The sequence below is a fragment of the Ostrea edulis genome, chromosome 5 (assembly GCF_947568905.1).
Source record: "Ostrea edulis chromosome 5, xbOstEdul1.1, whole genome shotgun sequence".
In the NCBI taxonomy this organism is placed as follows: Eukaryota; Metazoa; Mollusca; class Bivalvia; order Ostreida; family Ostreidae; genus Ostrea; species Ostrea edulis.
Genome location: NC_079168.1, coordinates 33,840,721 through 33,867,657, shown reverse-complemented (window position 1 = coordinate 33,867,657; position 26,937 = coordinate 33,840,721). Strand labels below are relative to the sequence as shown.

At 33.2% G+C, this 26,937-nt stretch overlaps 1 protein-coding gene across 6 annotated transcripts; it reads left to right on the top strand.

The window, feature by feature from the left end:
• Positions 1 to 236: 236 nt before the first annotated feature.
• On the top strand, positions 237 to 26,937 carry LOC125650423 (uncharacterized). 6 transcript variants are annotated; one of them, XM_056165852.1, is made up of 16 exons: positions 255 to 336; positions 2,334 to 2,476; positions 3,523 to 3,593; positions 5,626 to 5,845; positions 6,098 to 6,223; positions 6,381 to 6,456; positions 6,566 to 6,643; positions 6,854 to 6,916; positions 7,342 to 7,460; positions 10,565 to 10,660; positions 14,442 to 14,537; positions 16,459 to 16,485; positions 16,629 to 16,715; positions 16,857 to 17,006; positions 21,817 to 22,009; positions 22,986 to 23,114. In XM_056165852.1, exons 3-16 carry the CDS (start codon positions 3,564 to 3,566, stop codon positions 22,987 to 22,989), a joined length of 1,365 nt encoding a protein of 454 aa, XP_056021827.1. In that variant the 5' UTR covers positions 255 to 336; positions 2,334 to 2,476; positions 3,523 to 3,563; the 3' UTR covers positions 22,990 to 23,114. The 6 variants fall into 6 exon arrangements, with proteins under 6 accessions (XP_056021826.1, XP_056021830.1, XP_056021827.1 ...); XM_056165853.1 differs by having other exon boundaries at positions 267 to 336; positions 2,361 to 2,476; XM_056165854.1 differs by lacking the exon at positions 2,334 to 2,476 and adding an exon at positions 1,157 to 1,234 and having other exon boundaries at positions 268 to 336.

Below are 26,937 nucleotides of genomic sequence, written 5' to 3'. Positions count from 1 at the left end.
TACGTTAAACAATAAATCAACATCAAAAATGACTTATAGATAATGTATTTCGTGACAAACACTACCGCATTATAATGCAAATTTCACATTTGGAATACGTGAAAATTTTAGGAACTTTCGGGGTACATACCTTGTGCCCTACAAGACTCATTGGGTTTCTGAAACTCCCGGCCTTGCAAAGTGTTTCTACGCCACCCCTTATCATTAAATCTTGTGTCCGCCCCTATATTGCACTACTTGATCTTGAAGTATTTTAAATCTTGAGCATGCGCGTTTAAATTTTTTAAAATGGAACCTTACAGATTGGAATGTGGATAATAAGCTATATATTATGCGGTTAGTGATGGTTGTCAATATAATCCATGTATATGACTGTACAAAAGTTATTCTTGTTGTTCAATAGGTGTATTTTATGTACTTCATATTTTCAAGTATTTTACTTTCGTTTTTTTTAATTTATCGTCATGTATATTGTGTACTGTGTAATAGTATAGAGGATGTGAAAAGTACAAAAGAAGTAGGTTTGTTACATATCAATGTACTGTAATATCAATATTTTGAAGTCATAAACATAATTTTTATATCGATTTAGGGCTTATTTAGACTTTTAAACTAAAGAGAATTACTTGGATCTAAATATAGAATTTAAACTTCCGTGTCTCTCCCAATACTATGTTGTTTCTACTATGGCATGTCCTAAAATGCGTTTGGCGAAGAAACGGTCCCTACCTTTTCTATGAAGTCGTGGGTCGAATACCAACCAACAGAACCTAATGATTAATACAGGAGATATATATATATATATATATATATATATATATATATATACAGAAGAATGTATCATTACAGCAGGGTTATATAGAAGAATGCATTATTACAGTATAAGTATATAAAGAAGAATGTATCATTACAGCAGGGTTATATAGAAGAATGCATTATTACAGTATAAGTACATGTATATATAGAAGAATGCATTACTGAAGAAATTCATGTATGTTTCAGGATAACATTCGAGGTCTAGAAACTTTTTTTAAATATAAAGCCGAGGCTCACATATTTTTAAAAAAAACATTCCAGACCGATGAGCTTTATCTCCATCATCCACGAAAACAAGAATTATTTTTATTCTACTACGACTACTAATTTATTTATACAGCTACCAATTAGATCACTTCGTGACGGCATGACAGTTTCTGAAATGGACTAGGCCTACAGGTTTTTGCTGACGAAAAAGGTGAAATAGTATGGTATAACTAGGTCTATTTTGATATATATATATATATATATATATATATATATATATATATATATATATATATATATATAAAGTATTAAGTTACATCAACTGCTCTGAATATATAGTCCAAGAAAACTACACGTACTCGGAAAAGCAAAATGCGATGTACAAGTGAGATATGTATCAACTGTGACTTGTCTCACAGCCAGTTATTACGTACGATGGTATGGCAGAATAAAGACCGCGGTATTCCTTTGATCTTTGCTATTATCGTGGTAGAATACAGTATAGCTATATTGAAGAATGTATGATTACAGTATAACTTCATGTATGTAATAGAATGTTTGTTTTACGCCCCTCATAATGAATCGTCACCAGCTTTAAGTTAAGTACAACGATTACAAACCTGTACATGACGCTTGGTAATGCAGCAGTGAGGGTTCGTATCCTGTCGTGACACGGAACTTCGTTTTTGGGGTGTTTTTTTTTTAAAGTCTCATTCGAAGGAGCCCCGAATCTCACTGCTAAATGGCGAGTGTTTGGCTAAGGAGCAGTCATTACCCATAATAACGTCTTGGATTTAGCAAGGCACGCCCCCCCCCCCCCCCCCCCCCCGGCCACGAAGTGAACTCTCTTACTACCAAGTCGACGTGACCTACATGTATAAAAGAATACATCATTACAGTATAGCTATTTAGAAGAATATAATTATCATTATACTATTGCAAGAATAGTATAATTACAGTGTACCGCAAGAATAACAGTATACAGTTATTGACCGAGTTGAGAACAACAGCTCTTTTGTTTGCCCCAAGAACGGATCTGTTGCCCGAAGCCGTAGGCTGAGGGTAACAGATCCGAAAGAGGGTCAAACAAAACAGCTGTTGTCCGAGGGCCCAGTCTATAGCTGGTTTGTTATACACCTTCCTATTTAGTGGGGTTTTTTCTCTAGATGCACATGGTTTGTTGACTTTTAACGGGACAGTGTGACTGCGTACATTTATCACCGTATCCGACTATCCGCTAGTTTAAAAGGAAACATACCGAATGTTCTAATTATTAATTGTAGTTTTTATGTTTCTGCACTGTTTCATAGAAAGAAATATCTGTATTTCATCATCAGTGAAATCATCACCATTACGTAAAACAAAGCAGCCGACCAAGAATCACGTGACTTGCGTTGCCAATAGAAATAGGGCAGAATATCGTCCGGGTCAACAGTCAATAGACCACGAGTGCGTGAGTTGGTTTAACAATTAGAATGTTGGTTCTAAATCATGTTAGTTTTATATAGGAAAAATGTAAGGTGTATAACAATCACACTTAAGAAACGATGAGACTTACACTGTATCACTAAAATACATATATAAGCATAATGTAATTTACATGTATATAGCTATATGTATACTGTAAGAATATCTTCTGCTTAATATAGATAGCTATTCAGATTACAATATGGATATACTCTAGAGAAAAGATTCACTGTTTCTTGTGTCTGCTATTCTTACTTTAAACCTACGAGCAAAGAGCGATACATTTTCCAATTACGTATTTCAATTTCTTTAAAAAAATATTTTTATGATCAAAACGCTGCACAATTGTACGAAAGTGGATTAGTATCATAATGAAAAAAATGCATGTGTGTGATTTTGTGTGTGAGATCATCTATGTAGATGTTATTGTAAATGTCTAAAAAATAAAGCATGATTTAAAAAAAAAATTCACCTTCCGCTATCTCGTAATTACGATTTCCCAATCACTATTTGTGAAACGTTAAAATTATTTGAAAGCAATCAAGAATTATGAATAATATTGTGATGGTTTTAGGAAAATGTCTATTGTTATCTACCCTAACATATTACACTACCGAAGTATTCCTAGTGTTACAGTAGTACAGAAAGTGGTTTGTATTACTCCATGAAGGTTTTAAACGGAAACCGTACATGTACGTTTATACATCACAGACTCACAAAATGATATTGAATTTGAAAACAAATAGAAAGCAGATTTTTCAATATTGTAAGCAAATACTTTTCACCCTGACAAATCATCTGGAGATAGTCATTAGTTTGTTATGAGCATAATTTATTATTTTCATTATTTGTTTCCCATAAGAATATAAACAGTAACTCTATATAAGCATTTTCGCAATACCCATCTTTTACTCTGTAAAAATCGTTATTGCATGTATATAGAATAATAATTTGATGGGTACGATATGATCTGTATCTTACATATATACAATGAATGCTATAAGAATGTCTTCCGGTTGTTTTTTTTAACAGGGAGCACATCAGGAAATCACAAAATTTCACCCATCCTCAGAATGTGTATCTGGTTAATTCTGGTCATCACGGTAACTAAAGTTATTTTTTCTATATTGATATGTGACATACATGAAAGGTGATGATAACGAGCAGTAATCAATCTCATAATTCCCATAAGCAATACAAAATGGATAGTTGGACAAACACGGACCCCTGGACACACCAGAGGTGGGATCAGGTACCTAAGAGGTGTAAGCATCCCCTGTCGACCGGTCACACCCGCCGTGAGCCGTATATCCTGATCAGGTAAACGGAGGAGTTATCCTTAGTCAAAATCAGTGTGCTAACAACGGCCTAACAATCGGTATGTAACACGTCAGACAGCATTTGACCCAATGATAGGTTGTATTGACGAACTAGTTCGTTATAACGACCATAGAATTTCCGAAATGCTGACTTCAATCGAAACTGTTGAAACCCCTGTACCATCAACTTATTTGTCAGTAGCTTGCCTCGATTTAAAAACTGACCATACGCAAAACAAGCTCTTCCGTATCGAATCAGTTGATAGATATAAACACCATAATTATGCAGGTGATAATGGAATATTGCTACACAAATATGGGAAGTTGACGATGGAGACGCTGAAATCATCCCGTTTGTCATACAGTTGAGTTGTCAGTTTGCCATTAATGTCTACTTTCAATACAATATCTCAGTATAAAGCAGAAGTGTACGACTCTGTGGTGTCTTTTATTTCGAGCTCACAAGGATATATCACATCGACACAAGAATGAAAGTTATTATTGTTAATAGACAAAACGTCGTCGATATATCTAAATGTCGAATTGAAGGCCACAGCAAGAAACTTTTTCTTCTCACGTAGAAGTTTTTTAATAAATCCTGCTTCATATGAATATAGAAACAGGTCAGCTAACAAAGGAGAACAATTCGTGCCCATGGGAATTCCAACATACTGTTGGAAGACCTGATCACCAAAGACCACGAAGATATTGTCAATGAGGAACTCTAGCATATCATGTTTCAAATTCAGAGTACTTGTGCGTGGAATCAGAGTGGTGTTTAACAAATTAATTTTGTGGATGACTGATCACTAGATATGAATATTTCCGTTTTCAAGTGTCATCTAAAAATCTAAAATCTATGACAACAGCGTCCACGTCTTTTATCACATATCTTTGTTTTTGGCATCTATTCAGAAATACATTTTGTCTTGTTTTCTGCAAAGTACGAAGTAGTTCATTTTTATTGACACTATAACGAGAAAATCCTATCGGAACAGTTTGTGGGTGTGAATTTGAAATACATTTAATGAGCAATGTACATATACCTTGTTTATAGTACGTTATGTACATTATTTACAGCGCCATATTGTAATTTTATCTTTTTAGTACCCGTCCAATTTGCTGCTGCATATGCATATCCTTCTCATAAAGTATTAATAATGCTGTAAAGTTTTGGTCTTTAAATTCTACCATGTGTAAATGTCAATAAATCTATGTAGATTACAAGTAGTTTCATTTCCATGCGTGTTGGCACAAGGAACATTGCGACATGGTGTGGAATAATGATTCGTATAATCTCGAAAACATCTGTCGATGTTATCATTTTGATTTTTATATATTTGGATGAATATCTTGCTGAAATTTAATTTCATAAAAAGGCCATATTTGTTCATGTGTTGATCGTAAACGTTCTTGTCAACAAATTTGCCTCTCAAGTATGAATGGATAGAAGATTAAATGAAGCAATGACTTTTTGATACCCATCAGAAAGATTCTAGAATCGGGATCACTCTGGGAGAAGTGAGTCCAAAAAAAATACACTGAATTTTTCTGCAGACAAAACAATAGCCAACACGTCATTAAGTGAGTTAACTCTGGCAGGAAACGTAGTACCTGTATTAATTTGTATGTTTAGGTACTAGCTACTAGTATCACTACTAGTATCTTTTCCCATTTTTGCGACCGTTTATCGATTCATATTGATTTCAGATGTATAATATGCTACTACCATGAATTGGATTCCTTTGAAAAACAACCAACCAATTTTGATACATTTCTTACCTGTGGATATTATGTTGTGCTTTTTTTTTTATAGTTACATATCACAGAAGCTTACCTGCCAGGCAATGCACGAAGAGTCAACTCTTGTCCCGAGCCGAATAACCTCACAGCATGGAAAATAGCGGCAAGGAAACTGAATTGCTCGGAATACATCGAGGCTAACATACAGAAAGGAAACCTATATCACTGTCTCCCCAGTAATTTTCTAAATGAAACAATCGAGTTTTGTGGAGGGTCCGCGGCGATAGACAAAGGTTAGTTGTGTTATACAAATGTTAAACGATCAATAAATTATAATTCATATCAAGAGAATTCGCGAAGAAGACTACTCGATTTAATTATTCTAATTTGATATTTTTATGCAGAAAAAATGACAATCTTTTCTCTTTTTTTTCAAATATCCATCGTCAATTCTAATTGGTTATCATTCTTGTATCTAATAGTAAAAATATGGACTGGCGTAACCTATAATTTTTTAGCATATGGTTTTACACTTATTTTCCAAGGTGAATGTCCTGTTTATAACTATCAAAACGGTGCAACTGTTCCAACCGGTCGTAGCTGCGAAAAGTTTACCAGTGGATGCCCTGAACCTCAAATTCCTCCCTATCATTCTCTTCAATTTTACAAATGTGGGTAATTTATATACATTAACGTCATTATGACTATATGCATAAATAATACAGGCATTCAAGTATCAAGATATCATTTTGTTAACAACGATTTTGTAAATGGTCTTCATCAGTTTATAGTTATACCGCTAACGCCTTTTAACTTTTCTATCTATAGATTCCGAATGTTTCAATATAAATAGAATTGACCGTTGCTATCATGCCGAACCGGACTGTTCCAAGGTCGAACACAGGTATACTTGATATGTTTATTTCATAACGCCCTTACCATACTTTTAGCATTGTATACGTTACATGTATATGGTGTCACTATGCAAGTATACGTACACTTTTCTACGTCAGACGCAAAACAACATCACTCCCTCACATCAACAGATCTAGTGATTCCAGCGTCTCTGGATCAGCTTCCAGCGTACCTGGGTCAGTACCATTTTTGAAAACGTATATGACATAATGAGGTACAGTAGTGAGTAAGATAGGTGTACAAGATGAAAAATTGGAAGTATATTCAATTACTTGGATGAAATCAAATATTTCCTTTAATTAAGAAAAAACCTTCAGCTTTATCTATTTTGAAATACATTGATTTTAAATGTTAAGGGTCTTAATATCAAAGTACGCCTTTTTCAGGTACGGAACAACTCCAACTACACGTAGTAACACGGATTTATCCAGTAATTCCAACTTACCTGTGTCAGTATCATTTTCAAAACTTAAATTATCATTACTGTTATTAGCTGTTACAAGCAAAATTTCCATTTCCGATGTTTTACCTTCGATATCTCTACAGTTTGTAATGATAAACTCATGAATACATTGTATTTGTGAACAATGCGCGTATAAATCTTGATGAATATAGTACTGGGAGTTCCGACAGAAATGAAAGTAGGATGTAAATGTCAAAAATAAATTTCGGTTTTGAAAAATACATGGGGCTGTGAAATGCAACGCTTTAAGTCGGCATACTTTTCGTGAAGCGCGTTAATGCAGTTTATTTCTTCAAAGGATATAGATTACAATTATCATATCAGGTAGTTGTTTAAACACAAATTATATTATTTTTACCACACAAAATGTATTACTAATATTTTCTCTATTGATATCCTTTCATGTTACAGATGGACCGTCATATTATTAACGATTCTGGATTTGGCAGTCTTTGTCCTAGTGGTGATCTTGATAATTGTAATTCGTCGTAGAAAAAAAGAAAAAACCGAACTAAAAACTGAACTACCAGGTTAGTTATAGGGCAGAAGATATATGAAACCTGCAATTAAATTTTGTCTTAAGATAAGAAATGGAAATAATGCTGATCGGCTACAAAAATCAGTGTTAATAAATTGAATTGAACTTTTAATTCTGAATCATCACCTGAGAGTGAATGGCATTCCATAATCTATACCCCCAAAAGCTTGCAGGGAATATAGATCGTTGGGCAGAACTATCTTAACAAGGGAAAGTTAAGAAAGAGCTCGCGATTATGAACATCAACTACAACCGTATATAAGTTCTCATTTCAAAAATGTAGATAAAAAATTAGTATTGAATCATTTTTGTAATATGAGTTTCCGCTATGTAACGTTTTTACAGATTAAATTTTTAGTCAAATGTCGTTGAATGAAGAATTTTGAAGAAAAATACATACAGCAAAGCGACAATTATTCTTTTTACATTATCATGCTTTCAGAAATACCAAATCGTCCTTAAAATTTTCAAATATATATAGATAGATGGATAGATAGATATAGACTTGCCTAGATGGTCGAGCGGTCTAGCGCACCGGTTACATGCTGCCAGGAGATTTGGTTCCTCAGGTTGTGAGTTCAACCCCGGGTAGGGGCGGAAGTGGGTATCCAAATAAAGTGAAATTTTCTGTGCTTTATATTAAATATTTCTTCACTTAGGGCAATTATGTTCATTTAAGAGTCCATTGCTATTTCTGTGCTTTATTTATATATATAGAGCACAGAAATAGCAATGAACTGTGAAATGAACATAACTGCCCTAAGTGAAGAAATATTTAATATAAAGCACAGAAAATTTCACTTTATTTGGATACCCACTTCCGCCCCTACCCGTGGTTAAACTCACAACCTGCGGAACCAAATCTCCTGGCAACATGTAACCAGTGCACTAGACCGCTCGACCATCAAGGCAAGTTTATATCTATCTATCTATATATATATATATTTGAAAATTTTAAGGACGATTTGGTATTTCTGAAAGCATGATAATGTAATATATATATATATATATATATATATATATATATATATAAAACTCTAAACACTTTGTAGAAATATTTCGACCGTGTTACCGGTCTTCTTCAGCCGTGTTTATCTCTCATAACAACGTAACGTAAGACCCAGGTTCCGTTGTGATTTTTAGATTATGTTCAACACCTTGTTTGAAATGAAAAGACTTATAAAGTTTGAAATTTATGATAGCATAAGTAAATTTGGATTTGGAATAATTAATAACAAATAATAAGATTTCCTATGAAAATGAATAAATATAACCAGAGAGGAATGTAAAATTTACCTCACCTCCAAAATAACCAGAATTACGAAAAATAGATAAATACTGAGATAATATGAAAATCTAAAGTTATGACACTAACAAGTTTCCATACACCGTGAATATAACACTAGCGGGTTCCATACACCTCAAAGTAATATAGGGCAAGACTAATTATAGTCGTTGGAATAGCCTAAATACATAACTACTAACTCTGAAAAATTCCAAGCTAAGGGGTATATTTTATTTTTTTTAAATTCTGACTTCTTAACACTGTTTCTTAACACTATACATTTATTGCATGATAGTGAGGGAGATATGAAGATTTATCACCCAAGAAAAATCATATTCCCCGAGGGCAACGCCCGAGGGGAATATGATTTTTCTTGGGTGAATAAATCTTCATATCTCCCTCACTATCATGCAATAAATTGTTTATTATACCGAAACAAAGCAAGACTATAAAAGTACGTTTGAAATTGGAGTCCGCTCATCTACATTGTATGTAGCATGGGTCGTCCTAACGGTAACACCGCGCCGTCAACGTATTACGGTAGAAGGTACAAACAACGAAATACAGTGATATGATAACCAGTTTTTGTATTTTCATTCTCCTTGAGTGCTGATTTACTTGCTTCTTTTTGTATCAACTAAAACCAAAACCATGCGATTCAACTGTGTATCAGAGACCCGCATATTTTGTGCCTTACGAACTATGAAAGTAGAATGACTCGGACTTATTGTGACGTCACAATACACTTCGTCTACCTTGACGTTAAATTTATGGAAAATGCACAAGGCTGCCCAAGGGGTAAATATGATAGGGAGATATGATGTCTGAGAGGGAGATATGAAGTTTTGTCCTCCCTGGCACGTGACCGTCTAGACCAATCAGATTACGCGTTGCATGGCATTCTCATACTGAGGTATAATAATATACGTTATTTTCACTTAACTTCTTTTAACTTCTCTATGTAGAAAAGAGAAGCGAACACAAAGTTCTTGTAAAGCACGAACTTAAGTTCTTGACCCTAGCAGAGTGAGTAAATCTGCTTATGTAGCTCTTTATATAGAGTTGACAAACCAATGAGATACTACAAATAAACACGCGTTCAATCTGATAAGCCAGGATTAAGCCTTTGGGTCAGTGAAATTGCAGAAAACAAATTATGTTCGAGAAGACTGGCTAAATGGCGAGTGTAATGAATTACATAAAAAAAACAATGAAAGGTAAACACAGAAGGTGAAAACAACCAACAGCGATCAATCTTATAAACTTTTATAAGCAATACAAAATAAAGAGTTGGGCAAACACGGACCCCTGGCCATACCAGAGGTGGGACCAGGTGCTTAGGAGGAGCAAGCATTCCCCTGAACCATCGAAATATTGACTTTAAACAATATTTAATGTCTTTCGAAATAAATAAAAAGTATTTTAGATAGAACATGCAATAACTAGGTAATTCAAGGCTAGTCAACATTAAAATTGTTATTTAAGAAATGAATTTTTCCGTCCAATTTTCCCTTTGATACCGCTATCAAGAAAAGAATTACAAGATTCATTTCTTATCCTTTATGTTTTTAAATAGTAAAACAAATAGTTTCTCTCATCAAAACGCTTTAATTAACGTTTTTGAAATGTTTTTGTTTTCAAATTCATACCACGTCTCAATACACAACATGAAGTCAAAATCAGGTTTTCTTTGATGCAGAAATCAAACAAATTATTAGCCAATCGAAATCGCCGTAATTTCATCAAATTAATAAGTACATGTATTATATGATATATGCATTTTACGATTTTCATTTACATTTCTTTTGTAGTTGTAGAATACAATAAACGTAAGACTGAGGACGATGTAAACATAGCTCTACTAGATGACGCGAAACCATGTTCAGAAGAGCATTCTAAAGAGAAATGTAAGTTATATCGATAATAGGGATAAATGTATGGTGTGTTTTCTATTTCCTTTCTCAAAGAAACTGAACTGTTTTATGTTCGAGAGGCTTGGATAACATTTCAGCAAGTTGGAAGATAAAGCAAATTTTTTACTCTCTGTATTTTGTTATTCATTGATGAAATCAATAAATTAACTTACTGTTGATATATAATATTTGAATTAACCCTATCTTAATATTTTGTGTGAGTGGAAAACTGATTTTTGGCGAATTTTCAGTAAATGAAAAAGTAAAGATAATGAACACTGATCCATTTTATAAATTCTATAAAAATATATATATACATAATTAAGAGTGGGGCAAACATGGGCCCCATGGACTCACCAGAGGTGGGAACAGATGTCTAGGAAGAGTAAGCATCCCGTTTTGACTGGTCACACCCTTCGTGAGCCCCATATTTTGATCATGCAAACGGAGGAATCCGTAGTCAAAATCAGTATGTAAAGAGCAACATAACAATTTGTATGAAACACGTCAAACAGCATTAGACATTGTAACACGTTGTATTTGTAAATTAGATCGTTATTAGGACCATAAAATTTATGAAATGCTGACTTTAAACGAGACTGTTGAAACTCTGTAACATCAATTTGTTTGTCTACAGTCTGCCTCGATACGCAGAACATGATCGTGCGTATCCAATCAGTTGGTAGATATTAACACCATATGCGGATGATAATGCAATAATGCAACATAGATATGGAAAGTTGACATTAGAGAAGTTTGAGTCATATTGTTTATCATAAAGTTGAGTTGTTAGTTTGCTGTTAATATCTATGTTCAATGGCTTTGGCAGTCTTTGTCCTAGTGGAGATCTTGATAATTGTAATTCGTCATAGAAAAAAAAGAAGGAAAAAACGAACTACCAGGTTAGTTATAGGGCAGAAGATATATGAAACCTGCAATTAAATTTTGTCTAAAGATAAAAAATGAAAATAATGCTGATCGGCTACAAAAATCAGTGTTAATAAATTGAATTGAACTTTTAATTCTTTAATTCTGAATCATCGCCTGAGAGTGAATGGCATTCCATAATTTATACCCCCAAAAGCTTACAGGGAATATAGATCGTGGGGCAAAACTATCTTAACAAGGGAAAGTTAAGAAAGAGCTCGCGATTATGAACATCAGCTACAACCGTATATAAGTTTTAATTTCAAAAATGTAGATAAAAAATTAGTATTGAATCATTTTTGTAATATGAGTTTCCGCTATGTAACGTTTTTACAGATTAAATTTTTAGTCAAACGTCGTTGAATGAAGAATTTTGAAGAAAAATACATACAGCAAAGCGACAATTATTCTTTTTACATTATCATGCTTTCAGAAATACCAAATCGTCCTTAAAATTTTCAAATATATATAGATAGATAGATAGATAGATATAGACTTGCCTAGATCGTCGAGCGGTCTAGCGCACTGGTTACATAATGCCAGGAGATTTGGTTCCGCAGGTTTTGAGGTCAACCCCGAGTAGGGTCGGAAGTGGGTATCCAAATAAAGTGAAATTTTCTGTGCTTTATATTAAATATTTCTTCACTTAGGGCAGTTATGTTCATTTAAGAGTTCATTGCTATTTCTGTGCTTTATTATACAGTGATTTTTTTAGTTTTTCAAACTGCAACCCCTCCTTTTGAATTGGGAAAAATTAGCGACATTTTCCTCAAATTGGGAAAAATCCTTCATAGTAAATTAAAATGGTAAAGATGCATAAAATAATCAAATAACATTTTTTTTGTTTGAGGTTTATTTCAGATCTGATTGAAAATCATAAAATAAATCATTATTTAACATTAAATATGTATTGGAAGTTACACCTTGCATAGATATTATTTACTTTTCCTACGAAATACTTATTATCTAATTTCATAAAGAAAATAATAAATTATTAATTCACCAGCATTTGTATCCATAATCTTGTAAATATTATATTAATAATCACGTTTCCAGAATGTCTCTCCTGTTTTGTATTTTTCGAATTTTAGTAAAACCCTATACTGTTGGCCACTTCCTGTTATTAGCCTGACCCTACACAAAATGGCGGTCAAACTAAATTGTAAACAATATGGCTTAATGTGCATCTGGAAGTTATATACTTCGCTGCATATCTTCTTATATGGATGACTCTATTGTTTTACATATTCTTTACAAAACCTTTTGCATGTGCAGTGGTTTGGAGAATAAAACTGAAGAAAAAAACGTATTTACTCTGTCAGAAATATACGGTAACCTTTTTTTTAAATAGCCTAATTTCCCTAGATTTGGAATTGGGAAAAACACATATATATAATTGGGAAAAAATAGCTAATTTTAGTGAGGGGAAACATCCGAATATCGGTAACATTTTAGCCCCAAAAAATCACTGTTTATATATATATATATATATATATATATATAAACAAACACTGTAGAAATATTTCGACCGTGTTACCGGTCTTCTTCAGCCGTGTTTATCTCTCATAACAACGTAACGTAAGACCCAGGTTCCGTTGTGATTTTTAGATTATGTTCAACACCTTGTTTGAAATGAAAAGACTTATAAAGTTTGAAATTTATGATAGCATCAATAAATTTGGATTTGGAATAATTGATAACAAATAATAAGATTTCCTATGAAAATGAATAAATATAACCAGAGAGGAATGTAAAATTTACCTCACCTCCAAAATGACCAGAATTACGAAAAATAGATAAATACTGAGATAATATGAAAATCTAAAGTTATGACACTAACAAGTTTCCATACACCGTGAATATAACACTAGCGGGTTCCATACACCTCAAAGTAATATAGGGCAAGACTAATTATAGTCGTTGGAATAGCCTAAATACATAACTACTAACTCTGAAAAATTCCAAGCTAAGGGGTATATTTTATATTTTAAAAAAAATTCTGACTTCTTAACACTGTTTCCTAACACTATACGTTATTTTCACTTAACTACGGCCCAATCAGAGTGAGTAAATCTGCTTATGTAGCTCTTTATATAGAGTTGACAAACCAATGAGATACTACAAATAAACACGCGTTCAATCTGATAAGCCAGGATTAAGCCTTTGAGTCAGTGAAATTGCAGAAAACAAATTATGTTCGAGAAGACTGGCTAAATGGCGAGTGTAATGAATTACATAAAAAAAACAATGAAAGGTAAACACAGAAGGTGAAAACAACCAACAGCGATCAATCTTATAAACTTTTATAAGCAATACAAAATAAAGAGCTGGGCAAACACGGACCCCTGGACATACCAGAGGTGGGAACAGGTGCTTAGGAGGAGCAAGCATTCCCCTGAACCATCGAAATATTGACTTTAAACAATAGTTAATGTCTTTCGAAATAAATAGAAAGTATTTTAGATAGAACATGCAATAACTAGGTAATTCAAGGCTAGTCAACATTAAAATTGTTATTTAAGAAATGAATTTTTCCGTCCAATTTTCCCTTTGATACCGCTATCAAGAAAAGAATTACAAGATTCATTTCTTATCCTTTATGTTTTTAAATAGTAAAACAAATAGTTTCTCTCATCAAAACGCTTTAATTAACGTTTTTGAAATGTTTTTGTTTTCAAATTCATACCACGTCTCAATACACAACATGAAGTCAAAATCAGGTTTTCTTTGATGCAGAAATCAAACAAATTATCAGCCAATCGAAATCGCCGTAATTTCATCAAATTAATAAGTACATGTATTATATGATATATGCATTTTACGATTTTCATTTACATTTCTTTTGCAGTTGTAGGACTGAATAAACGTAAGGCTCAGGACGATGTAATCATAGCTCTACTAGATGACGCGAAACCATGTTCAGAAGAGCATTATAAAGAGAAATGTAAGTTATATCAATAATATGGTTATATGTATGGTGTGTTTTCTATTTCCTTTCTCAAAGAAACTGAACTGTTTTATGTTCGAGAGGCTTGGATAACATTTTAGCAAGTTAGAAGATAAAGCAAATTTTTTACTCTCTGTGTTTTGTTATTCATTGATGAAATCAATAAATTTACTTACTGTTGATATATAATATTTGAATTAACCCTATCTTAATATTTTGTGTGAGTGGAAAACTGATTTTTGGAGAATTTTCAGTAAATGAAAAAGTAAAGATAATGAACACTGATCCATTTTATAAATTCTATAAAAATATATATATACATAATTAAGAGTGGGGCAAACATGGGCCCCATGGACTCACCAGAGGTGGGAACAGATGTCTAGGAAGAGTAAGCATCCCGTTTTGACTGGTCACACCCTTCGTGAGCCCCATATTTTGATCATGCAAACGGAGGAATCCGTAGTCAAAATCAGTATGTAAAGAGCAACATAACAATTTGTATGAAACACGTCAAACAGCATTAGACATTGTAACACGTTGTATTTGTAAATTAGATCGTTATTAGGACCATAAAATTTATGAAATGCTGACTTTAAACGAGACTGTTGAAACTCTGTAACATCAATTTGTTTGTCTACAGTCTGCCTCGATACGCAGAACATGATCGTGCGTATCCAATCAGTTGGTAGATATTAACACCATATGCGGATGATAATGCAATAATGCAACATAGATATGGAAAGTTGACATTAGAGAAGTTCGAGTCATATTGTTTATCATAAAGTTGAGTTGTTAGTTTGCTGTTAATATCTATGTTCAATGAAATAAGATGTGAAATATTCTGTGATTTTTTTCAAAGTTCACTGGAATATATCAAATCGACATATAAGTGAAAATGAATATTTTTAATAGATAAAACGTCGTCGAAATATATCTAAGTGTAGAGTTGAAGGCCACAGCAAGAAAGTTTTTCTTCTCATATATAAGCATATGAATAAATTATGTCTCGTAAGAATATATAAAAATAGGTCATGTAATAAAGGAGCACAATCCGTGCACATGGGAATTCCAATCTATATAACTAGTACAGATAATTAAATCCTGTTAAAATATGTGTGATATTTTGGTCCAAGCTCATATTGTTCATAGCATGGTTATTTTGAGCAATTTCGTTCATATGTGTTTTGCTATGACGAATCGTATGCGTAAAACAAAGCTTAGAGACAAATAAGGGAGATGGATTTATCTACATGTACTTGAACATGTGCATGACATAAATCAAATTTCTCACCAATAACGTATATTATTTCAGAAAATCTGTAAGAAAATCGTTAATGACATCATTAATAATTTTCATAGACGTATTATGAAAAAATATAATTCATTTCTGTACAATCCCGTTACCTTGCTTTAATTTTGAGGGGGAAAACATTCTGTCAATCCTAATTTTTCTGAGTTGGATTCTAAGTGCAAATAGTTTCAAATTAAGGCCGTCTTAGCTCACCAACTCTACATTTAACCCAAACTTTCTTTGCCATCTTGTAATAAGTCATTTATATTCCTTAGTTTTCCTGCCAAGCAACTGAACTTGTTTTAGTTAAAAGCAGGCAAACAATACGTAACAATATGTATAATACGTCATAGATGTAGATGTGAAAACGATGCTTAACTATATAATAATTCCTCTATCAATATAATATATCCTTTAGTCGTCTTAAACATTGTGTAGTAGGTGTACAAAAAATGCCTAGTATTGACAATAATTCTGTTGACACTTTTCTGTAATGTAAAAAGATAACACATTTATATGTTTTTCAAATAATCCATCCAGTATACAACAGTTTCCGATATGTGGAAATATAACACATTTGACGTAGAAGTACAATTTCTAGCCGTTAGGCATCTTTTTATTTTATAGGTGATGACCTGGAGGATAAAAAAGGGGGTATGCATTTATATATGTGTACTTCTATGCTATTAAGAAGTCAAAGGATATATAAACAGATAAAAATCGTATCAAGAAGTGTACATAAGACGTTAAAGTTCAGAAATATATAAAATTGTTATTTTTGCTTTCCATAATGAAAGATCACGAAAAAGAACCTAACAAAGACAACGACGGTACTATAAAGGAATCTCAAATACATGATCCCAAAAGTAGAAAACTTGACAATGGTAAGTCATATAGAAGAATATTGATTCACTCATGTCTGTGAAAACATCTTATAAATATTTCTACAAGTGGATGACCCCAGATTTAAATTTTCTTTTCCTATTTCATACTAAAGTAGTTCGATCTGTTATTCCTTTTATTAGCATATGCTATAGCTCTGCAAGAAGATCCGATTTATACGGACGAAGAAGATGAACGATGGGATGTATTGGAATATAACAACTTCTATTGTGATCTGTGTGATGAGATAATCAAGAGGGATCTGATAGAACGCTTTAAAATACGTTTATACGGTAATATTATGTTATTCTTGACAAATTACTAATTATGATTACATGTATAATCTCATTTATCTAACAACTTATCTAAATTATGGAACATGTATAGAGAGAGAAACATGTTTACAAGGATGAATATCAATATGTCATCATAGATGTTAAATATGTAACACATACACGTGCTTTGAAAAAGTTCTGTGTAGTATAGTGTAGATTGTATTACACGTTAATTATTGAGATATCTAATTACAAATATTAAAGCACTTGATACCACATGCTCTTTACGTTTTAAATATCTATAATAAACAAACTATGCACAAGGTATCTCACGCCGCCAATTTGGTTTTCTTTTTTACCAGCTGTATCGCTTGCACTTTTCGACGTAGAGTTCGATATAATATGATAATTATATATATCATATACCTAGTAGTGTATAGTGTATCAGCCCTGATACACCTATCTTGGTTAGGGTGAGACAGCTGCAAGTAGGTAGGGCTGTCTCGCCCTAAGGGCCGAGATATCTTTGTCTCGGCCCGTTGTCAAGGGGCTGTCTCGCCCGCAAATTTCAAATGGCTATTTCTTCTTTAATCTTTTGAAATCTAACATAACTACATGAAAAAATGATGTTAGACACAATTTTTTTTCAAATATAATACTTTCTTCCACGACAAAATTTAATTTAAGCAGAAAAATTAAATAAAAACGTTTTCAAAAACAGCGCTAAATTGTAGCGAGTATCTAAGCAAAGGGGTAACCCAAGTAACAATTGTTTATTTAGAACAATAGCAGGTTTATCTTCATTTAAAAACAATCAACGTTCTAGGCGACAGAAAACAGTAGGAGGATTATGGAGGGTGATACTGAAGCATTTTCAGAAATACCCGGTCCTAATGAAGATAAAATGTTGATTTACGGCAATTTTGATGTAGAAAACTGCTTTAAAATGATTTCTGAAATCTAAAATCCGGAGGACTTGGCAATAAAACGAGAAAAGCAGAACCATTATCTTCCGACGTATTTCAACGACTTACATGTATAGATGCTAAACAGATGGGAAACGGTAAAAAAAAAGAAACTTACTTCTGTATAAGGTAACATTCCCTAAGCAAATAAATAGCAGCATCAGATCTGTAAACATTCCCGTTCATACGATGACGCCACGTAAACAAAGTTCTACAACTCTTACAAATTACATGAAATAATGAAAACGGGCGAGTTTGGTAAATCCGAAAAAAGAAATAAAAATAATTCACTTATTTCCAATTTTGGTATTAATTAGCAAGCCCCTAGGAACTGCTTAATAGTATATACATGTACATGAACAACACAGCGATAGATATGACGAGTTTCTCAGCCAAGCAGTTCAGTTAATTGAAACGTCCAGATTCTAGACCACATGAGGGGATGTCCATAATTAATCATCCAATTATCGTAACCAGCAATGGAATAAAGCTACAAAACCCAGATCGACTTTAGCATGTTTCACAATGCCAATAGTACTGGAAACATAACCATTAAAGTAAACTCACTGAAGGAATAAAATAGTCAAATATCGTTGTACAGTATACCATGTATTTATGTTTGGGTCAATACCCCCCCCCCTCCCCCCAATTTAAAAAAAATGTTTATCAACTTGTGTTTTAGGTATATGATATAAACAATATCACACTCTAATGTTGATCTCGGACCTGGGATTGCCCCTCGAGTGATCTCGGCCCTCGCCCTACGGGCTCGAGCCGAGATCAACTCTCGGGGCCAATCCCAGGTCCGAGATCAACATTAGATTGTGATATTCTATATATCTCTACTGTTTAGAATCAACTCTGATAAGGTCTTTCCCCTCGCATCGTCATGGTGAACTGGGGAAAAAAACCATTTATCGGCCATAATCAACGATCAAACACTCTAATGCGAAAAATCGATGGAAGGGGGGGGGGCATAATTTCGGATAGCCCATTTATATGGTAGAGAGCGAGGTAACGGATTTTGAACACTATGCTATTGGTATACATGTATATACATTTTTTCAACGTTAGACATGATAATTTCACTTATTGATGCATTCGTTGAATAAAAATTAGTTTAAAGTAAATGTCATACGTAATAAGAAAAGTTCACAATTGAGAATTAACACCCTCACACGCGTAAACGTGGGCATACTCTCAAACGTTCACAGTGACATTTACAGAGCTAAATGCCTATAAAGTTTCAGTGTTTTCACAGTGGGTGACAAAACTTAGTGGGTTGAAGTCGAAGCAAAGGGGCGGGGGTCATGAGCATTTACAATGTTGTTTTGGTATTTCAATAGATTTAATAAACTTCCCGTGCCAGTCTCAAAAGCATACAATTGTGCACGAATTTTATTGGTTGTACTTCAACCTCATATCTCCTATAAGGAATACAAAATAGAGAGTTGGGCAAACATAGATCCTTGAATATACCAGAGGTGGGAGCAGGTGACTAGGAGGACTAGGCGTCCCTTGTCGACCTGTCACACTCGCCGTGAACCCTATCTTGATCAGGTAAACGGAGTTATCTGTAATCAGAATCAATGTGCCAAGAACAGCCTAACAATCGGTATAAAACGTGTCAATCAGCAGTTAACCCAATGATTGCTTGTATTTGCAAACTAGATCATTAAAACGACCAAAGAACTTTCGAAATGTTGACTTTAAACAAGACTGTTGAAACCCCTGTAACATCAATTTGTTTGTCAGTTCCTGCTTTTCTTTAAAAACGTATCACACGCAGACCAAGCTCTTGATTATAAAATGAGTTTAGAGATATAAACACCATATGCAGGTAATAATGGAATATTGCTACATAAATATGAGAAGTTGACGATGGAGAAGCTGAAATCATCTCGTTTGTCATACAGTTGAGTTGTTAGTTTGCCATTAATATTCATTTTCAATCATATATCTAAGTACAAAGCAGATGTAGAGGATTCTGTAGTGTCTTTTATTTCGAGTTCACATGGATATTTCAAATATACATATGAATAAGATTGATCACTGTTCGTTATTGTCGCCTTTCATAAATGAAAATGATTATTGTTAAAAGATAAAACGTCGTTGATATATATAACTGTCGAATTGAAGGCCACATAAAGAGATTTTTTTCTTCTCATATAGAAGCTTTTAAATAAATGTTTCATAATGATATAAAAACTGGTCAGTTACATGTAACACAGGTCTGAGGCGCACAATTCCTGCCCATGGTAATCCAACAGACTGTTGGAACAGGAGAGTTTGGTGCGAAAATTCAGATATATTTTCTGTAAGTTTCCTATTCTGGAAACCTCAATTTAGCTTTCAAAAAAGCTGTAAAAACGCAAACTTACGGAGGCTGGATCCACTGGGGGTCTCAAGACAACCCCAAACTCCTGAATTAATTTGAGTGCGCATTAACTATTACCTAACTAGGCCCCTATTAACAAAAATCGTGTTATGCCTCTTTAAAAGTGTAAGATGAATTGTCTTTTTCTTTAAAACAAGTTTTGTTGTCATTATGACTAGAATAAATCCATAGATATATCCATATTTAAATCTGTGCATGGATGTACAATATCTGATAAAATCTGGCAATTGATGATTTCATAACAAAGAAGATGATACAACTCCGTTTACCTGATCAACATATAGGACTCGCGGCGGGTGTGACCGGTCGACAGGGGATGTTTACTCCTCTTAGGCACCTGATGCCATCTCTGGTATGTCCAGGGGTCCGTGTTTGCCTTACGTTTAATTTTGTATTCTTTACAGGAGTTGTGAGATTGATCACTGTTCGTTATCTTCACCTTTCAAAGTACAATATATATTATAGTATTCAATGTACAGAGCGTTATAACATTAAACATATTTATCCTGTATATACTTGGTTGACAAATGATGGGAATAAAATATAGAATAAAATTAGATTTTAAAATCAAATTATATACTAGTATTAAACGATGAAGATGGATAAAACAAGATCACAAAGGTTGTGAATAGAAATATGATATAGATAGATAGATAGATAGATAGATAGATAGATAGATAGATAGATCGGCTCTAAGTTTATAAAATACCTAAAAATGACCAAAGACACGAACAATATGAAGAAAAAACAATTTGTTCGTGTCGTTGGTCATTTTAGTGCTTTACATATCATTTTTTATTCGACCTCGTGTCTGCATTCAGAATCGACACTTTAGATGTTGGTTTTTAGTGCTCTCTTTCTTTCTCTCTTACTCCTATATATATATATATATATATATATATATATATATATATATATATATATATATAAAGCTTCTGAAGATGTAAAGAAAGCGTTAAAGCTTTACGGAGGATTTCTGTGTTTTCATATTTTTTTAATATTAGTATCCGATTACTGAGACTCTATTTCAATTTTGGATCTATCTATCTATCTATCTATATATATATATATTCCCATTTTATAAACTCAGATGTGCCAGTGATATTCAGAGACGGGAAAAAGAAAAAAAATTCATTGGTATTCTAAAGCCAAAACTTAGTAGTCTTTTATAATTGCCTATGATTTTCCCGTACTTTTCCCAGATCATTGTTGTACATTATCCATGACGTCACAATATAGACATTTAACGTTCCGCTTACTTTGACGTCATAATCACTGTTACTATGATACTGCTATGTATACATTTTTGTAGAGCTTCTGAAGATGTAATGAAAGCGCTAAAACTTTGCGGAGGATTTCTGTGTTTTGTTTTCATATTATTTTAATATATATATATATATATATATATATATATATAGCTTAGAAAAATATGTTCTCTCGTATTCATTTGATAAATACTATTCAGACCATACAGATAAGACCACGCCTACTGATGACATACAGCTGGAACAAGAAACACAAATTTTACTACAACATATGGCATTTACAACAACTACTGCAGAAATGCAAAGCAGACGACTTGTTCGAGAGATGTCAGAAATTTGCAACGAAACATCTGAAATCAATGCAACTTTATTATTTTACGCGTACCACAGCAGGTAACCTCTTAAATCTATGAAAACAGTTCAGTGTTTTGGAGGTTTTCTCAAGGAATATATTGCAAACTTTTAAATATTATTCCCCAACTATATGTGCACAGAGAGAACAAACCTCTCAATACACTGTGTATCAACTAGAAATACATCTTATGTTGGTTTATATTGCCTCAGCTTAGAGGAAAATATACATGTAAATATACATGTACAAGTATAAATTATGAATATGAACCAGATAATTACTGTCAATTGCTTTGAGATTGCTTTGAGATTATGGGAAGGAGACACTCCGATTCATGGTAAATAAAGGGAAAAAACTGGACATTTTGTATGCCATTGTCCATAGGGTGTCCAGGAAAAGTACTTTGAATTTTGCCCATCATTTAATATGTATGCATTTCATTTCCTGCTTCTCTTTTGAATTTTCATTGTTCGAAGGTTTGAGTGTAGAATTATTTGAGAATGACATGATACATTTTAAGATTGAAATAATATATACAGTGATTTTAATCGAAAAATGTAAATATGATTATTTATACAAAATGTATGTGCAGGAAAAAGTTCACAACATTATCACCATAGATATATGAAAATAATTATTTCATGATTATATATACATATACACCTTATAGCTTATGGTCTTTGCTATCTACACGTACATGTAGGTGTACGTAATAGCGTACAAGAATATAAACCCGTCTGCTGGTGTTTTGAGATCATACAGTACTAGTAATTCCACGAATCACACACATCAATAACCCCAACTTACCAGTCCACTGAGAGAGAGAGAGAGAGAGAGAGAGAGAGAGAGAGAGAGAGCAAAATGATGGGAAATGATTGGTTATGCAAATAGATTGAATATTCGAACAACAAAATGTATGAATATACTGATAATCTGATAATTCGCTATGAACTTTAGTATGAATGTAACTCGCTTTGACCTTTGAAAGACTGGAAATAATGAATTCTCAATTTTCAGATAACAACAGAGAAATTTTAGAAATTCATACCTCATGCTGTTTAGAGAGAAAAAACGTTAGAAGTAAAATGGAGAGGATACGAGAAAAGCTAGAAAATCTTCTAGGATATGATCGTGATGAAATTCGACTGATTGGTATAGAGCCTGGGTGTCTTACATTCGTTTTTTCTTTGCCTGAAGTGACTACCGAAAATCTTACAGACCTCTATAAGTCAGGAATATGGAGCATTAACGTCTTTAAGATTGAAACGGCATGTTTTATCATAGAGCCAGGTAATATATATTGGTAACGTATATTGATAATCATCTCTTTGTGACACCAAGCAAGGAGACAAGTATAAATACGATAATACATTTGTTACTCCAACATCATCTTCCCAAGTCAACAGTTTCTGATCCGCTCCGCTTCATATGTGGAGCGGAGCGGATCAGAAAACATTGACGTGGGAAGATGTTCCAACATCTGTAAAGTTTGTTAACTTGGTTGGTTATTTCGGAGTTTTACGTCCCTTTGAGAAGACTATGAACTTGGTTTAGCACTCGTAGACAGTAAGTTTTGTCGTCAAATATTTTCACACCTATACATATATACACTATTGCTTACACTGTATTTACCATTGTTTACAACTGATACTTAAAACTATCAACTGCAAAACAGTGCTTTTTCATGAAATTGGCATACCATATTCTTTTGCCTGGATAAATATTATTATTATTAATATTACTATCATCATTATGATCATCATCGTTATGATATATTTATCAGAACCGAGAATCAAGTCTCTTATTTACAGACAGCGGATTACAGAGGAAAACTTCAGGGACCCCTATTAAGCTTCAGAATCTAACAAAGGAAAAGAAAACGAGTAACGAAAGAACACGCCAACTGATGCAAGGGAATAAAGGTTTAAAACATTTGTATCGCTCTACTGTGCAAGATTTAAACAATTTATGAAATTGGTGATGCACTTAATCGTCAAAGTGTTGTTGACTCTTTTGTAAAAGATACGATTTCATGTCGCGAATATTTGTGAAGAACTATGTTCATATCATTTTCTGATTTCATAGGTACTGGTTCATGGGTAGCAGAATCAAATATTCAAAGACGGGTCCTAATCTTCCTCTTTTGTAAAGATGTACGCTCATCCTCAATCCTCAAGCACAATGTTCATATATGTATCCAGGTCCTTGTACAGAACATGTATAGGAGCTTACGACGGTTGGGATCAAGTGGTCAAGTGTATGAAAAACAAGCAACAATGGAGATGATACGGCAAAGTATTTACTGTTCTGTATTCTAATACCACATTAGTTTGTGTTAATAAAATGTCCGTGTTTGCCCAACTATCTATTTTGTATTGCTTATAGGAGTTATGAGATTGATCACTGTTCGTTATCTTCACCTTGCATTCACACGGAAAGCTTAATAGACCAACTGTCTAGGGATTGCTTAGCATACTATTTGACGCATGTGCATTCACAGAAAATTACAGCTAATAGATGCTGGGTTTTATAGTATTGTAGTCACGTGTTACAGCTAATAGATGCGAGGTTTTATAGTATTGTAGTCAAGTGTTACAGCTAATAGATGCGGGGTTTTATAATATTGTAGTAAAGTGTTACAGCTAATAGATGCGGGGTTTTATAGTATTGTAGTAAAGTGTTACAGCTAATAGATGCGGGGGTTTATAGTATTGTAGTAAAGTGGCTTTGATAACAGTATAAGGATCAGAGGTTGTAATAACCCATTTATAATTTTTATGTCGTGATTTCCATTTTTATTATTTCGGAGTACTCAATTTGATTTGTTTTTGGTAGATCTTAAAGAAAATAATCCGAGCCAGATGAATACCCTTTAAAATAAAATAACGTCATTTTTCTAATATTCCTCTTAGGTACCTGATCCCACCTCTGGTATATCCAGGGGTCCGTGTTTACTCAACTATCTATTTTGTATTGCTTATAGTAGTTAAGAGATTGATCACTGTTCTATATCGTCACCTTTCATGTAAGAATGGCAAAAGAATTTGATATGAATCTGCTCGAACGCAGTGTGAATTTTCGCAGTAGCTGAATTCGGATTACATGAATTAGAAAATTTAATGTATACATTCATTTGAACAAGAAACTGTATCAAACTATTTACAATTAAATGTGTGTTGTTTTGATTTTTACATCGTAAACATGTGCTATGTAAATAATACTAAACGATAATGATATTTTTATTCAAAAGAACCAAGAGTCTCTCGAAAGAAAGCACAGAAAGGTGTAAAGTATCATGGGTTTCTACACAGTAAAGTGTTGGAGGAAATGGAGCCGAATGTTTTCTTGGGAATTTTAAAAACACAATATCCCATGTATTATGAAGACTTTGAAAAGGCTGCCCGTCGTGGAAACTGTCGCAAAGAAAGAGCAGAAAATATTGTCAACCATTTGGAAGGAATGAAAGGAAAACAATTCAAAGATTTACAGAATAGCATCATCGAAACTTTCAACTCGGAGAAACGAAACACCGATGATGCTTTAAGGATAGGTAACACGCGTGTATACGTGCATACATTGTACATGCATACCACACAATATTTTTACCAGTTTTTATTTTTCGATCATATTTTAAACCAGAGGATATACCTGATTTTAAAATTATTAATGACCTTGTTCTGCCTTTAACAGAGAAAGTAAAACGCAAGATATCTTCCCAATGGAAAGATTTGGTGGATGAAATTGATTCTACCGTCATCAACGATACAATGGAAAAGCTGGGCCTTTCAAAAGAACTGTTCAATGCAAGCTCTGGAAAGACAAGGAGAGATAGAGTTACTGCATTCTTAGAATTTGTTCTTGGAAATGAAAACTATTTACTTTCATTTGACGGAATTCTTCACAAGCATGAATTGTGCAATCAATGACAATCAAGGATGGGTTAAAAAATAATCTGCGACTTATAAAACACGACAAGTGAAACCCTGTATTTCATTGTATATGAGATGTGTGCATGAAACAGGGACAGTAAATGTGCTCCCTTAAAATTTATCTTCTCTACATTATGCATCGTACTCTCACATACAGGGGATGCTTTACCCCTCCTAGACACCTGATCCCACCTCTGGTATATCCAGGGATCCGTGTTTGTACAACTATCTTTTGTGTTTGTACAACTATCTATTTTGTAGTCTTTTTAGGAGTTATGAGATTGATCACTCTTCGTTATCTTCATCTTTCATTGTAAAAACCACATAGTAACTCCATACTCGCAGTTTTATTTTATACAAGTTTATCAAAATGTGTATCTATTTCCATTCATTAGAGTTAAGACTGTGAAATACATAGGTCATCATACTTTTTAAGATGTGAGACGCACATAAACAGAATCATATATTACCGTCGGAAAATTGCAATTTTCCTTAAATAACGTTATATCAAAATTTCATACAAACTGGTCATGACGATATAGTAGCATTCATAACAATTTCATAAAACTGTGTCTTGACAAAAAAAAATACAAAATGTCTTTTAAAAATAAAGTAAATCATCGCATAATAGACTTGATAAAGAAATTAATAGAAACAGAGTTAATTCCCTTGGATTCAATATTTTGAAACGTATCATTGATTATTCATGTATAACTAGACTTTTGAAATATTTTATTTTTAAGAAGATTTTTTACAATAACTATAGGAAAAGACTCCGACAAAAGTTATGTTTCTATCATGCATAAATCTAAATAATTCATTGATTTTGCAAAATCTGATGACATTACAGGAGGGTGGAATTACTTTAAATTAATAAGATTTATTTAATTCAAATTTTTTTTTTTTTTTTTGTTATTTCAAAAGTTCATATCCGTGTTTCCTCACATCATGAAGCATGTTATTCTATTGTTTTATATTAAATCGATTTCATATGCAGTAGTTTAAAGCTGACATGAATTAATAAATATAGTATAATTCTA

Excerpts from the sequence above, each read along its gene's own strand:
- LOC125650423 (XM_056165851.1), top strand. The coding sequence starts at position 309 with ATGTGGATAATAAGCTATATATTATGCG. Across the intron at positions 5,846-6,097 it reads GTCCGCGGCGATAGACAAAG|GTGAATGTCCTGTTTATAAC; the intron begins GTTAGTTGTGTT and ends TTATTTTCCAAG. Across the intron at positions 6,644-6,853 it reads TCAGCTTCCAGCGTACCTGG|GTACGGAACAACTCCAACTA; the intron begins GTCAGTACCATT and ends CGCCTTTTTCAG.